Source organism: Vigna umbellata, chromosome 1 (assembly GCF_029865625.1).
Source record: "Vigna umbellata cultivar VRB3 chromosome 1, Vumbellata_1.0, whole genome shotgun sequence".
Lineage (NCBI taxonomy): Eukaryota > Viridiplantae > Streptophyta > Magnoliopsida > Fabales > Fabaceae > Vigna > Vigna umbellata.
Genome location: NC_142165.1, coordinates 108,306,633 through 108,322,487, shown reverse-complemented (window position 1 = coordinate 108,322,487; position 15,855 = coordinate 108,306,633). Strand labels below are relative to the sequence as shown.

At 29.6% G+C, this 15,855-nt stretch overlaps 2 protein-coding genes and 1 long non-coding RNA gene across 3 annotated transcripts; 2 read left to right on the top strand and 1 right to left on the bottom strand.

Moving 5' to 3' along the window:
- Window positions 1-2,083: 2,083 nt before the first annotated feature.
- Window positions 2,084-3,497, bottom strand: LOC148207086 (uncharacterized). Its single transcript, XR_015783941.1, has 2 exons — window positions 3,097-3,497; window positions 2,084-2,975 (listed from the first exon to the last, which is right to left on the bottom strand). It is a non-coding gene; the product is annotated as an uncharacterized LOC148207086 (long non-coding RNA).
- Window positions 3,498-3,696: 199 nt separating this feature from the next.
- On the top strand, window positions 3,697-5,812 carry LOC124840767 (endo-1,3;1,4-beta-D-glucanase-like). The gene is made up of 7 exons (XM_047316883.2): window positions 3,697-3,850; window positions 4,284-4,305; window positions 4,408-4,537; window positions 4,643-4,733; window positions 4,841-4,930; window positions 5,249-5,349; window positions 5,524-5,812. The coding sequence occupies exons 1-7, from the start codon at window positions 3,703-3,705 to the stop codon at window positions 5,662-5,664; spliced, it is 723 nt and encodes a 240-aa protein (XP_047172839.1). The 5' UTR covers window positions 3,697-3,702; the 3' UTR covers window positions 5,665-5,812.
- Window positions 5,813-7,223: 1,411 nt separating this feature from the next.
- On the top strand, window positions 7,224-10,738 carry LOC124840770 (endo-1,3;1,4-beta-D-glucanase-like). Its single transcript, XM_047316887.2, has 7 exons — window positions 7,224-7,501; window positions 7,636-7,657; window positions 8,279-8,405; window positions 8,733-8,823; window positions 9,009-9,098; window positions 9,835-9,935; window positions 10,366-10,738. The coding sequence occupies exons 1-7, from the start codon at window positions 7,354-7,356 to the stop codon at window positions 10,504-10,506; spliced, it is 720 nt and encodes a 239-aa protein (XP_047172843.1). The 5' UTR covers window positions 7,224-7,353; the 3' UTR covers window positions 10,507-10,738.
- Window positions 10,739-15,855: the final 5,117 nt, after the last annotated feature.

Here is a 15,855-nt window from a genome sequence, read left to right as displayed (position 1 = left end):
ACCCCAATCGTGAAGCCACTGCGAAGCTGTCACACTCATCTTCTTCACCAAAAACCTCCATAGCTTCATGTAACCAGGACACCACCAACCCTCCCCCTTCTCCATCATTCTCGCGCAATAACCTCATTGTGAAACCTTCACCAACCTAAATCGCGCTGTTGTTCAAGCCAGAAGCACTACCCTCAATCTTCTGCGCGAACCAGATGCATCATCAAAGTCGCGCGCCTCCCATCTACAAGAAGAGAAACCAAACAATCCAGATCCAAAATCATACAACCATCAGAAACGCAAATCATCTCCACAGCAGGGCAAGCAAGTCGCGCCCTCATGACAGCCCAAGAGAAACCCTTTCTCCCTTTTAACTTCGATCCAGGGATTAAGGGTTTGTTTTTGCTATTTTGTTATTTATTGTTGTGAGATCTGGTGATGGGTTTTAATGTTGAGAAATTTCATTGAGTATGACGAAGCTATGATCTCCACGGCGATGCAGTTGTTCTTTCAAGTTCTAATTCCATGACAGAGATAAAAGACTCAGGTAGCAAAGTGTAACAACAGTAATTAGATGGTGAGAAAGGAGATGATTGGACTTGGTCATGGCGTGAAGTAAAAAGGGTAGTGTTGAGGGACTTTGGGTGCTGATGATGGAAGTGGTTGAGTCAAAAGTAATGTGTAGTTTATGGAGGGTCTGCATTTTGATTTAGCAGGGATTGCAATATCGGCATGGGTATTGGAATTGAAAAATTGTGATGAATTAGTTAAATTAATGGTTGGGGTTGAATGTTTCAGGAAGGCTCTTTGGGTGATAAAGATACCAAAGAGAATCAAAGAAACCTTGTTTGGAGAGAGAAAAAGATGACAGCAACAGCAGAGGAAAGAGAAAAAAAAAAGTGCATAAGTCAGCACGGACTTAACTCTGTTTGTGCTAATTTAACGGAGGGAACTTTATTTATACAATTTTTACAACTTTGGAACTCAATAGATTCATTTTTAAAACCGGATACTAAATAAAAATTCACCTCTTACTAATTAAGTATTTAAACCAGAAAAAAAAATTCAATAAGATTTGAAAGGTAGTTATCAAATTTATGTAAAGTTAAATAACGAGTTCAAGTTACAAAGAATTCCACTTATATAAAATTTTTATTTTATCTCAATTATATATATATATATATATATATATATATATATATATATATATATATATATATATATGGGGTTTGCTAACGCGTGTACGCTTGTTTTTCAGTTGGTACATTTTAGCAATTTACAATTTTATATATGGGGTATGGGGTTTCCACACATCTCATTTACAATTTTATAAGTATCTTTTAAATCAAAATAATTATTTTACCAATTTTAATGATATTTTTCTAAAATTTGACCATTCTTTTTACTTGATTTTTTTTAAATTTAACTATTTTTTAATTAAAGTAACTATTTATAATAAAAAAAAGTTATCTAAAAAACTAAAAATTATCTGCAATAAAATTATAAAAATTATTTAAATGCAATAAATATTAAAAATAAAAAACTTATAATTAAGGTAAATTAAATTCTATCTTGTTTATTATATAATTTATTTATTAATGTCAAATTTGAACATTGCCTTCCAAAATTATATTCATAATTATGCAAATTTATTTGATGCATTCATAAAAGTGTGTTTACTTCGAGGAAGGATTTAGAGCATAATAAATAGATAGATTTAAAAATTAATTAATTATTATTTATTTGAGTAGAATATTACTAAAATTGTTTAATTGATAAAAAATGAATATTATCAAAATATTTTTAATTGTTAAAGTAAAATAATTATTATTAATGTTATATTTAATTATAAAAATGTTTATAATGAATAAAAAATTAACATTAATTATTAAAATTAATTTTAAAAACGTATAAATAATATAAATAATAAAAATTTTAAATTTGCTAAATTATAAAAATATCATATAAAATAAAATAAAAACTATATTGTTTTGATATCAATAATATATAATAATGAACAAGTTCTTAATTGAACACATTAGTTTGGATAATGTGATCGATATCAATAATATACTTAAAATCATGTGATTGCTAATTACTAATTTGCCACGTTAGTTCATTTCATTCAAATATTAAGTTATCAATTCATGAAATATGGATGACCAACAGCAGAAAAGATTTCAAAAAAATTTAACCAATCCTAATTAAAAAACCGTACCCTAGTGCGGCGCCTCCTCCTCCTTCCTATCCATGCACCAAAATCCAGCGCTCACTCTTCATTTGAGTGAGGCATTTCATCGAACATCATAGCGGCACCTCATTCCCCTCTAAACACTCAAAACTCTCACACTCACACGTTCGCTGTCTGTGTGAGGAATTTCGTCGAACATCTACGCGTCGCCACCTTCATTTCTATTCGAAGACTATAAAGTAACACTGTCTTTGTGTCTGTGAGAGGCATTTATTTCATCAAACATATGGTCGGCGAAGTGGCACGCCTTGCAGCATCGCCACCGCTACACCTACACCCGTGGTTTTCCCTCCTCCTCTCCGATCCTCTTTTTTCCCCCTTCCACTCCTCCCTCCTCCACTTCACTTCTCTCTCCTCCACCCTCTCCCAACTCTCCCACGCCAAAAACCTCGCCTCCACCTCCTCCAATCCCATCATCCCCCTGAACCTCAAACTCCTCTTAACCTTGTCTGCGAACTCTATCTCCACCTCCTCTTATTCGAAAACTCCAACCCCCTCCACAGCGTCCACCTGTCCTTCTTTCACCTGCAAAACCAAAGAAACAAGTGAGATAACCATCAAAACGAAGATCTCTTGCACTGGAATCAAGTATGAAGTAGTGTATTCGGTTACACCCAGCCTCGTAACCGAATACGAGATGTTGAAGCAATTCTCAAGGCCATGGAACCCAATCCCAGCAGCTGGAACCGAATATGCTCAAACACAAAATATGATCGAACCGAATACAGCCTCACTTCTACATGGAATCGATTATTTGTTACTTGGAATCGAATACTTCAATTTGACATAACTTATTTCAAATAAAAAATAATGAAAAGACTGGCTTAGAATAAGGACGACATTTCTCAATAAATCACCTCAAATTTCAAATTTGAACATTTCAGGACTCGTAAGAAACACGAATTATCTTCCAATTTATTCCTTCGTAATTCTCACAGTAAATCCTCTCTTATATGTGAACACATCCTAAAAGTTTCACACGGTGTGGTAGATTTTTTTATTTACGAAAATAGTATACTGTATTAATATCTACATAAAAAAGGGAGAATTAGTAGTTTTTGTTTTCCTGTATCCAACAGATCATTAACAGTATATTGACTTGTAAGAGGACACAAGGGGCACTTGTGTGGTCATCCACTGCTTGCAATAAATATAGACAGCGGTGATTCATTGTCATTACTTATCTTATTTAGGGCAGACCGAATCTTTTGTTTGTTTTCTGAGTTGTTCCAAATGTCTTGTCATTTTCGTCTCGTTCTGCTTTTATCTGAGGGAGTGTTTATCTCTTTTCTTGTGTAGAAAGTGATAATTTCTAGTTTTTGGAAACAAACGTGAAGAAGTGAATATCTTGATAAAGTTCTGACGTCACTGAAAAGATAGATATAAATGTACTTGATAGAAGAGCTGATAGCGTGGGGAAAGATAAGATCGATAGGTGAGTGTGTGAGGGAAAGAAAAGAAGGATGTCAGGGCCACAGTGCTGTTCAAACCCACCAATCCTTAGCCCAAATGCAGGAAATGGAAATGTGGAGAAAGTGGGTGGTCTTCCCTGCTATCTCACTGCCTCTCCTCACTCTAACCTCGCCGTTCTTATGCTCTCCGATATTTTCGGTATTTCATCTCTCACCATTTCTTATGTGCAATTCACTTTTCCTTATTCCAGACAGATATTGTTTGCTCACAATTCTTCTGATATACTCTTTCTTTCAGCTTTTCTTTGTCACCACTACTAACTTTTACTTTTACTTCAAAGAGTTTATACGTAGAAAATTTACAGGACAAACTAATAAAAACACAAATATCATAGTTATTGGAGTTAATAAATTTATCGTTATCTGACAATCATGTTCATTTAATTGAATGACCTTGTAAAAGATTTGTGTGACTATGAATTTGCTGGGTGATCTGTTATATGTTAATATGCGTACCATTTCTTGCCCAACTGAAAACTGTAATGGTGGTTTATATACTGAATTCATCATGTTTTTCAGACATTGCATTTATCCAAAATTTTATTTTAACTTGGCATGGTTTTCTTTTGCAGGATATGAAGCGCCACTTTTAAGGTATGGTCAATTTTCATGTCTGTTTTCTATGTCCAGTTTGCTACATTTTGTAGTAAATAATATGTAATTTCTCCAGTAATAATACTTGTCTTTGTTGTGAAGGAAACTTGCTGACAAAGTTGCAGCTGCTGGGTATTATGTGGTTGTTCCTGACCTCTTGGAGGGTGACCCCTTTAAGCCTGATGGTTCTCTCGATAACTTACCTGTTTGGTTAAAAGATCATGGACCCGTGGTTAGTTCTTATTATTTTGAGACTGTTTTAATTTGTTGATTGTCTGAAATCAGAAATATAAAATGGTGACATTCTATAATACTTACCTGTTATATAAATTAATAGGAGAAAGGTGCTGAAGGTTCAAAACCCGTAATTGAAGCCTTAAAAAGTAAAGGGTTTTCAGCAATCGCTGGTGTTGGTTTTTGTTGGGGTGGTGAGTATCAACGGTTTTCTATGCATCTCCCCTTCCTTTTTAAGAGAAACTAAGTTCGTAATTGAGCTCACAGAATCCACTAAAATTATTCTGTCTCTCTCTCTCAGCAAAGGTCGCGGTTGAACTTGCCAAATCCAGACTGATCCAAACAGCAGTACTGTTGCATCCAGCATTTCTCTCTGTGGATGACTTCAAGGGTATGGATTTTCAATGTTTAGATTTTTTCTTGAGCAGAAAGCTATTTCATTTTGTAGCCTGCAGAAAGAATTTTTAAGCAGAAAGCTATTTCATTTGACAGAAAGAATATTCTGCAGAAAGCTATTTCTCAGTAAAACCAGAGTGTGTTATTTAATTGTAATTGTAACTGGCTAACTAAAAACTTTGTCTGAAAGATGAGCAATACCTGCAATGACAATGGATTGTTTTAAGAGCCTGCTTTATGTTTACTCTTCACAAACTGGTGATTGATCATTTTTATGTAGAAAAGATTAATTATAAATTGGTCTAACATGCAGCTGTTGATACTCCAATTGCTATACTTGGAGCCGAGAGTGACAAATATTGTCCTCCAGAGCTTGTGAAAGAATTTGAAGAAATCCTAGCTGCTAAACCTGGGGTCAGATGATTTGTTCCTTTACAACATTGTGTGCTCAGTCAAATCAGCTTCATCTTTTTCAACATTTTTGTGCTGCTATATGTTTTGAGGAAAAAGTTTAGCCATGGTAGCAGTATCTGTAAAAGAAATTGTGTATTTGGAAATGAGTCATGAAAATTGTTTTTGTGTTCACAGGTTTCGAGTTTTGTTAAAATATATCCAGGAGTGGAACACGGTTGGGCCGTGAGATACGACACAGAAGATGCAGAAGCTGTGAAAGCCGCAGAAGAGGCCCACAAGGACTTGCTGGATTGGCTTGCTAAACATCTTAAGTGAGAAAATGTTGTTCAGATACTATAATGTCTGTCAGCACGGTCTTTTTCGTTTTTTACTTTTTCTGTTTTTTCCTATTACTTCCTTGATTTCCAACTGATATAAAATTTGTATTTTATCTCAATTATATATATACTATTTCCTCTTTTAATTCCACGCATTTCATTTCCAATTTTATAAGTTTTTTTTTTTAAATTATTTTACCAATTTTAATGGTATTTTTTTTTAATTTAACCATTCTTTTTATTTGATTTTTTTTTAATTTAACTATTTTTAATTAAAATAACTATTTATAATGATAAAAAAATTATATCTAATAAAATTATAAAAATTATTTAAATGAAAAAAATATTAAAAATCAAAAACTTATAAGTAAGGTAAATTAAATTCTATCGTGTTTGTTATATAATTTATTTTATTAATGTCAAATTTGAACGTTGCCTCCCAAAAATATATACGTAATTCTGTTAAATTTATTTTATTAATCCCTAGTTAGTTCCACACGTGATATATACCTTACATGCATGCTATAACGTCATAAAGAAAAATTACTAAAACAATCATTGTAAGCTAGTACTTTATCTTATTTTGTTTATATACCCAAATGCCGGCCACTTGATTGTTACACTTTTATTCTAAAATATAGCTTTTTGTTTAGTTTTTTTTATTGAGAACGCTACATTTCAACTTCCTTACGAATCCTAATTTACAATTATAGTTCTTTTGTTTCCCTTCAATTGATTGATTATGTTATTCAGTTATTTTAACGTTTCTTTAGAATTTTATCACTCTTAAATGAATTATTGCACAGTTAATTTGGTGTTGTCAATTTGATTCCGAGAGGATCATTTTTATATAATCAACTTTAATTTTAAATTCTCTGTTATTTGATCTTAATTTTCTTTTCTATTAGATAAACTGAAAATAATCTTATGAAAAAAAAATCAATCTTCCTTATTAATATTTAATATTTTAAAACGATTTAATGAAAATATACCAATAATTTTAAAATAATTTACAAACATTGTTGTGTATAATTATTTTCTTTTGTTTCTACAGCCATAAACCCTAAAAATCTAATTTAAAGTTGTTTCTTAACCCTAAAAATCTAATTCAAAATTGTTTCTTATTGATTATTAATGATTTCATAGCAGGCTTGGATATTATTATTAGTATATTTTAAATATATTCTATAATTTAGCTAAATATTTTTCAGAGAAAAAGAAAAAGAAATCAACGAATGATTTAATTTTAAAAGAGAAAAAAATATATGTAAAATAATAATATAAAATTAAAATGGAATGAAAGCAAAGAAAACAATATGGAGTGCGTGGAGCATGTCAGTGCACGTAAGCCAGATATATCTGTTGAGTGACGTGGATCCTCTGCCGTCCAAAAATAACTACAGAGGTGTGCGTTTAAATCCTGGACGTTAAACTTTTCACATTTTATTTTTCTATTAATATTTTGTCCGAATAAAAATATATTTCAATGGTTGGGATTGATGCAGCTAAAAAATGAAGCGTAGATATCCTTATCCTTTGGTCACAAGTATAGCTGTTTGTTTCTTGCTCTGTTGACCTTAGCATTCATTGATTCACAAAGAACATAAGTGTTGGAAGACACATAGGATAGTAACATAGTAGGGTTGTTAGCGTTGAGTTTTATAGCGGTGATTGCTTAATACTATCAATGTCAGGACCTCAATGCTGCTCAAACCCACCACTTCTGAACCCTAATGCAGGAGCTGGTCACGTTGAAAAACTCGCTGGTCTCGATTCATATGTAGCTGGTTCATCCAATTCCAATCTTACCGTTATTCTTATCTCCGACGTTTTTGGTAATCTATGATCAAAGTTCTATTTTTTCTCTTTTGTGTTTATTCTCTTCCTTTCTGCATCGTTATTTTTCTGCTTCTGCATCACGAAGCCTTTGATTTTTTGTTAACTTAACGTGCTCGATGTGTTTTTGCAGGGTATGAAGCACCGAATTTAAGGTATGGACTAATTCTTAAATCTCCTGTCTATTTTATATTTATATTCCAGTAGTAGTTTTTCAAGTTACAAGTTATGGCAAGTTATCTTTGTCTGTGGCCAATTTCCAAGTAATGATACAGCAGTTTGCCTCTCATGATATTTGATTTGATTATTCTTATTTCTATTTATTTTTCGATGATTTATGCATTGTGCTTGCTGATGTGTATTTTTTGGAGCAAATTGTTTCCTTAGACCCAATTACTCACATACTTTGTTCTAATTGAACTTGTGATTTTTAAACTGCTATCTCACGACCTTTGGGTGGTATTGATAGAATATTGATTTTCTTAGGGAAATAGTTAAATGAATATCCATTTCAATGTATATGTGTAAATCAAATTAATCAACCAATCACTAATACTGTATATAAGTTAGGTTGTTACATGATTTTTAATCTTTGAGTGATTTATCTGATCATTTGTTTCATTGTGATGCCTACCTTTTTGTAAATTTATTTAATAAGTTATGCCACCAATAGAATTTGGATGTTTCATTCAGCTCTCTTTGTCGAATCTCTCTTTCTCTGATGCAAGATTTAGTATACCCCTAGGAAGTAATACTGTTTGTTTTATGATGTAAAGGAAAATTGCAGACAAGGTTGCAGCTGCTGGGTATTATGTGGTTGTTCCTGATTTCTTCTTTGGTGATCCCTATAATCCTGAGAATGCTGACCGGCCTCTTCCTGTCTGGTTAAAAGATCATGGCACGGTTGGTTCTTATTTACAATAATTAGTGGTTTATGTAGTTGTTCCCTTTCCTGTATCTTGAAACAAATACTTTGTTGTTTCGTTTTATTGAAACTGAATTCTTGGCTGTGTTGAAACTTTGATAACACTAGAGCTCTGATTGTAGAAGATTACCGCTGGATTCAGATGTCATTTTATTTTATTTTTTGATACCGTAGCAGTTGGCCAGTTCTATGTTTCAATGTTAATCTGCTACCTGCATCTGTTGTTTGAATTAGTATCGTGGATCAAATGTATGAAAATCTGTAACTATACATTATCCTCTGATGCTTTCATATTATATTAACAGGACAAAGGATTTGAAGCTGCAAAATCCACAGTTGAAGCTTTGAAAAGTAAAGGTGTTTCGGCTATTGGAGCTGCTGGATTTTGTTGGGGAGGTTTGTAATTCTTTTTCACTTATTTGGAGTGCTTATTGACCCCCTTCCTTTTGTTTGTATACTAATATACTATATAGCACTTTCAGCTTCTCTTAAGCATATATATTATTGGTTTGATTTCAAGTTTTAAACATGATCAAGTTGGTAATCAAACTCAGAGTGTACCCTTTTCTTTAATCCCACAGCTAAAGTCGTGGTGGAACTTGCAAAATCCAGACTAATCCAAGCTGATGTGCTTTTGCATCCATCGTTTGTCTCTGTGGATGACATCAAGGGTATGGATTTCAATATTTAGATTATTTCTTAATTTTCATACTTGTTCATGGAAGATTACTCTGCATCTTGCAATTTATAAGGAAGAATGACAATCAAAATGATGTGGCAGGATATTATCATACCATCAATCTAAGCATGTTTGTGTGAACGGGGTCTTGCATCACTTCCAGAATTGCCACATTTGTCTTCACATTGACTTGCAGTGCATTTATATATTGCTGATGTGATCAAAGTTATTTTCATTGCAAAGTTATGAATAATATGTTCTTGATTAGTGAAACTGTTCATCAACTGTTCAAGGAGTAGTTACCTTGTTCTTTTTCTCTTTCTTTTTCGTAAAATTATATTGGCATATACTGTTATGAACTTATCATAATCATTACTGAATAATTAACTAGCAACCCGGTCTCTAAACTCCACGGTGGAGACAAAGGGGAACCCTCAGGGGCCGTGGACCCCACTTGAAATTTATTAATATTTATAATTGACTGGAAAAAATGAAAAAAAAAAAATATAGCCACACCTTGCTTATGGGTGATTATTTTTGTCTGAAAGGTGATGAAAACCTAAAACAGCCATGGTATTTATATGTACATGTTTTATCATACCAACTAAGTCAGTTGTCATTTCTGGATCATTCAAAATAGTGAGTGAAGAGGGAGCAATGATTAGAGATTTCTTGAAGCTGTGACTGAGACTTTCGTATTCTAACTGCAATTGTTGGTCTTACTTCAGGTTTTGATATTCCAACGGCTATACTAGGAGCTGAGATTGACAAAATGTCTCCTCCAGAGCTTGTGAAACAGTTTGAACAAGTCCTAACTGCTAAACCCGGGGTTGTCTCTTCATTCTTTTTATGGTTATCTACCATAATTTTATATTACCTTAATGTTTTGATAGTAATATTATTTTAATGTCACTATGTTTATTGTTTTTTCCTCTACAATTAAAAGATGAAATCTTCTTCCTTCCTCCTTTTTTTGGCTTTTGATGTGTGCAGAGAAGTTGGAATTGGTTCATCTATCCGAAGCTTAGCTTTATCCAAATTTCATTTGAGCATTCTATTTATAACTCGTTTGTGTTTTCTTTCTTGGAGGTGTACACTTGACCCATGACCGTTCATTCATGTTTAGGTTAATGGATATAGTTTTCAAGTTCAGGAGAAAGTTGTGTGCTTTATATTGAGCTTGTTTAATTCTCTTGCACTCAAAATTGAAAGTGGGATGGGTTAGTTAACACCAATGAGTGAATGTTTATCTGTCGCAGGTTGATTCGTTTGTTAAAATATTTCCTAAAGTCTCTCATGGTTGGACTGTGAGGTACAAAAACGAAGATCCAATAGCTGTGAAGGCTGCAGAGGAGGCCCATCAGGACTTGCTGAACTGGTTTGCTAAACATCTTAAGTGAGAAATATTGGTATGCTAAGAACATGTGTTTTGATAACAAAATAAAACACTGCGGATTATCATCTTTGTTCTGCAGTGTGTAAAGTTACAAGAAAATAAGTAATGAATCTTTGCTTGTTGGAATATGTTTCACATGGTGATTGCAATGTACCTTTCATGCTCAAAGGAAAGTATTACCGTCCTGCTGTTACCTCTATTTATATTTTATGCTAATGAATGTTGCTCTTCAATCAGACGACCAGTAACAAAGAGATTGAAAGAAAATATTTAGGGGATGCGTGTGTGATTATACAAGTTGCGAATGGAATATGATGAGATATTAGTGTTACATTAACATGAGAAAAGATTATAGAAATTCAGGTCATTTACACATCTGCAAAGAAAACAATTGAAAGTATTGATAGGATAAAATATTGTAAGGTTTAGTTTTATGAAGAGGGAAAAAGACCAATGGCATTGGGAGAAATTGTTGAGAGGATCTTTGAAAATGTTATTTTTAACCAAGTTGAATGGAGTCATGTGATTATGTACCTTATCGTACCTTGTAAAGTTTGGCATGCATCACACATTGTAGCAAAATTAAAAGGGGAGACTTTTTTTCCTTGTGAGTAACCTTAACGCTTTACAAAGTAATATCGCAATTGTTTTTATCACATCCAATAATTTTACATTATTTAAAAGTTGAGATTTAAAGTGTTTTAAATATTTTTTCTTCTTTTTATATTTTGAAACATCTTTTTAAGAATAAAATTGTATTAAGTTTTAGTTTCAATTTTTTTTTCAAATGTATAGTAATTGATTTTAACAATATCACGACTAAATCACATTAATTTTGTTTATAAGAGGATAAAAATGAAGAAAATAAAACTAAATTGACAATTTTGTTTTTCACATTAGCTTCTTAATATATTTTTGGTAGGTAGTTTTTAAGTGTCATGTATTGTCTGGAATATCTGTAAATGTTACATCCCGTCATTAACTAAGAAATTAAAATAATTTTAAAACTTTTACCTTCAACTTCCAATACATATGGGGTTATGGGGTGTTTCCCTTTTAACTAGATGTATTAATAAAAAATTACTCCCGTCAAAAAAGTTAGATGTTGTCTTCATTAAAACAGCTTTGCTTTAAATGAATACAAAAAATTATGAGAAATGAGAGATAATTTATAAAAGACATGCAATTTCTTAAAAAAAGAAATAAATATCTAAATTAATATTGAAGAAATAAATTTCCAATCATCAATTTTGTTATCCTATAGTTTGTATATATTTCTACGTATAAGTTAGAATAGGATCATGTAGGGCACGAGATTTTTCAACGAGCTTCTAGTTTTTTTTTTTAATTAGATGAAATAGTTGAAAAGTTTGTGTGATTTTTTTTTAGTAGTGTTTGATAACCAATTTAGTTTCAACAATGTGTAACATTATTTTCTGAAAAGTAGCGATTTTTAAAACGTTTGCTTTAAGCTTTTTATATTTATTTCTTTGAATATTATTAAGTTTCTCTCTTTTTCATTTTTTTTATCACGCACTCCTAAGACAAGACATGACTTTATTATTTTTAATGTCTTTTGTATAAGATCGTTTCCATTTTATTTTGATAAATAAAATATTTACAAAAATAGAAAATCAATTATCACTGTAAATATTATCAATGTTATTATTTTTATTTTGAATTTGTAAAATCCTATTTAGTAACTTAAACTAATAAAATAAAACATTTATAATAATATTCAAAATGGATAATTTAATATATGAAGTATATTGATATAATCTTTCAAAAATAAGACTATATAAATATATATATATATATATATATATATATATAAAAACTTTATACCAAAACACTAACCTCACATAAGTAGGATGGTCATTACAAAAGACAAAAAAACAAAAACAAAGAAAATATACTACATGAAATATACCCATCGAAGTTAATGGTCATTCATGGGTAATTATCAGGTATTAATAAATCAAATTACCTTACGCTCTACAAATATACCGTATTAATTATTGATTATTGGGTTTTTTATTCCCTAAAATTATAGTGCCCTACAATGGACTTGAGTGTCACAGACTCTATAAATAATACCACTGATGTCAGGTACAATCATCTTCTTCTATTCTAATAAAATATAGACCTCTTTATGAAACATATCTGACTTGAGCGTTAGAGTGTTTTCTGCAGGTCAACCATCAATGGGGAAGATTATTTGAAGAGTTGGTCGATCGGAGCATAACAACGAAGGACGACCGACCCCAGACAAATGTAACCGAAACAGAAAACAACAAGCACTATAAAGGGTAAGCTAAAGAGAGATTGTTATATGGTAATAGAGTTAACCATTCATGCAAATCATTCATACAATTAATCATATAAAAAATAACGACTTAAACAAGAATCGATTATTTGGATACAAACATTAATATTGAATCTTTGAGGGTTTTGCACTTGTGGTGACCTATGTTGCTCTATAGAGTCATTGTTAATGATTTATACATACAACCATCACAATAATGATTAAGACATACCGTTATTACCACTGATTATTGAATTGATAGAAAAGGAATAAAAAAACTAACTTACGTGAAAAAAGAAACTGATTGATCCAACTTGAAGAGCTAGTTGCGATACTCTCTCACAGGTTTCAAATCTTCAAACATATGAATAGAGAAAGATAATTCCCATAAAAAAATTAGAGAACTTTAAAAACAGTTATTTTTAAATAGATAGTGTGTTTTAAAATAATGAAACTCAATTATAACAAAATTATTTATACTAAAATATTTTAATATTAAAATAATTGAGTTTCACTATTTTTAAATTACTATCAATCTTAAAATATCATTTTCTAGGTCTTCACAAAATTATAATATTTTAAAATCATTAATAATTAAGAATAACACTATATTATAATATAACTTAGTTATAATAAATATTAAATTATACATGTAATTTGTATATTTAAAATATTTATTCATTACAAATTCAAGTGTAACATATTTGATATATTTAGAAGTATTTATTTATATTATCTTAATTATATAAAACAAACAGTTTAAGTACTAGTTAATAAAGTGATTACCTCGTATAAGATTTTGAATTAGATTTTGATAATAAAATGGAAAGAATTATACAATAGTGTCCTTTTATTAGTTTTCATAATGGTTTATTAAAACATTCAATAAAAATAAATCAATTTAATATCTAAAAGTATTATGATTTTATTTATTTAATAAGATAATTAATAAAAATATAATAAGAGGATTAAAAACGATAACAAAAGTGCATTAAAAACCCTGTGGCTTAAAGTTAACAAAATTCAGATTAATTAACTCAAAATCATTAAATTTAATTATAATGAATCTAGAGATTAACTTCAATCACATTTGAAAGTTAAAGCTAATTTTGTTTTCTATATGCTGGAAAAAAAATTTGTTTCGTTTTCTATCTTTCAAAAATATCTTATCTGAGCTTAATACGATAATTATGTATGTATATATATATATATATATATATAAACTGGTAGTATAAGTTTAACACTAAATATAATTTTAATATACACTGTTACTATATTTAAATATATTTTAGACTTAGATTATTTGTTTTCCACATGTTTATGAAAATAAAAAATAATGATTTTAAAATATGATACTTGATTATTTTATTATTTAAAAAGTTAAATTATAAATAGAACTTTTAAGTTTTATTTCATAAAGATTACTGTCTCTATAAAATATTTTCTAAATCCTTTATTTACTATTTTTTTTTTAATTTGACCATATACTAATTTTATGTAAATTCGTTAGACATTGTGAACGAAAATTACATTGTCATTGTAGTGAGCTTAGATGGTGTTAATCACTAGACAAATGTAACAGGACGAGTTTGGTAAAACCAAATACGACTGGTGTTTATCTGTATACATTTATATTGTAACATCGTTCAAGAGTTAGAACTTTATAATTATATTTTAAAAAATGAGTGTGATCTTATATGATGATTAAATTAGTAGTATAATATTTATTAATTAGGATTGGTACAACAAGTTTTATAAACGTGTGATTTTCATATCTGAAAATGTTTATTATGCATTTAAAAGAAAAAAAAAATACGAAATATGTAATTAAAATTTTATACTCGTAAAATTATAAGAACTAAAAACGAATTAAAATATATATTTTATTAAATTTAAAAGTAAACTGAAACCTCGAGTGTAGGTGTCGGTGAAGTTAGGTAACATAACTCGACCTATGCTATTAACACTTTCTTCTTTTAATAACCCACCTTTTTGTTTTTGTTTCAACATAATATTAATGAAAGAAAGTGGAGAATGATAACATTTAGTATAAATTAGTTTTCATTTAAAACTAATTTCTTTCCAAATATACAAATTTTATAAAAAAAAATAATGAAAACTTAAACTAAACAAAAAAATACATTATATTTATAAGCCACTTTTATTTATATAATAAAACTTATATAATGATATTTTTTAAAATTATTTGTAGTTATTAACTTGTTATATCAACTAATTATATTAAATAATTTTAATCTAATAAATTAATTTATTAATTTGAAACTTATAAATTAAAGTTTTATCAACTAACTCATTAACATTAATTTATTAATTATTTTTAAAAGACAGTTTATGACAATTTATAAACTGTCTTATGTGTTTGTATATCAATCCGTAAACACTAGTTTTGACAATTCTTATAGGTTTACAAAAATCCACAAATACCCACACACGATATCTATAAATATTTTAAAAATATATTTTGTTTTATTTTCATCGATAAAAAAACATAAGTACATAACATAAATATAAATATCATATTTATTTATTTAATTTTAATAAACATAATTGAATAAATTATTGTGAAAAAAAAAGTAAATTACATTAAGTAAAACAAAACTATAAAACTTTGAATTGATATATATCTTCTTTACCTTTCTGAGATTAAACACTTTAATTCTTGAGAATCCAGTAAAAAAACAAATTTATTAAAAATATATTATTAATTATTAATATGAAATTTGAATTAAAAAATAACTTTAATGAACTTACTATAAAATATATGTGCAATGTAGTGAGCACCCAAACACGAGTATTAAGGAATTGCCACCCAATTAGCACATGACTAAAAAAATCATCTTAAATATAAATGATTCCAGTCTAGATTCAGTTTTATCTAATTTTCAACTTTATTCAATTAAATTTAATTCAATTAGGTTAAGTTGACTTTTTTATTTAGTAATTAATTCAATTCAACCTAATTATAAGGACATCGAGTTAAGTTAAATGATTAAATTGAAAAAATCATCACTTACAAAAAGAGATTCA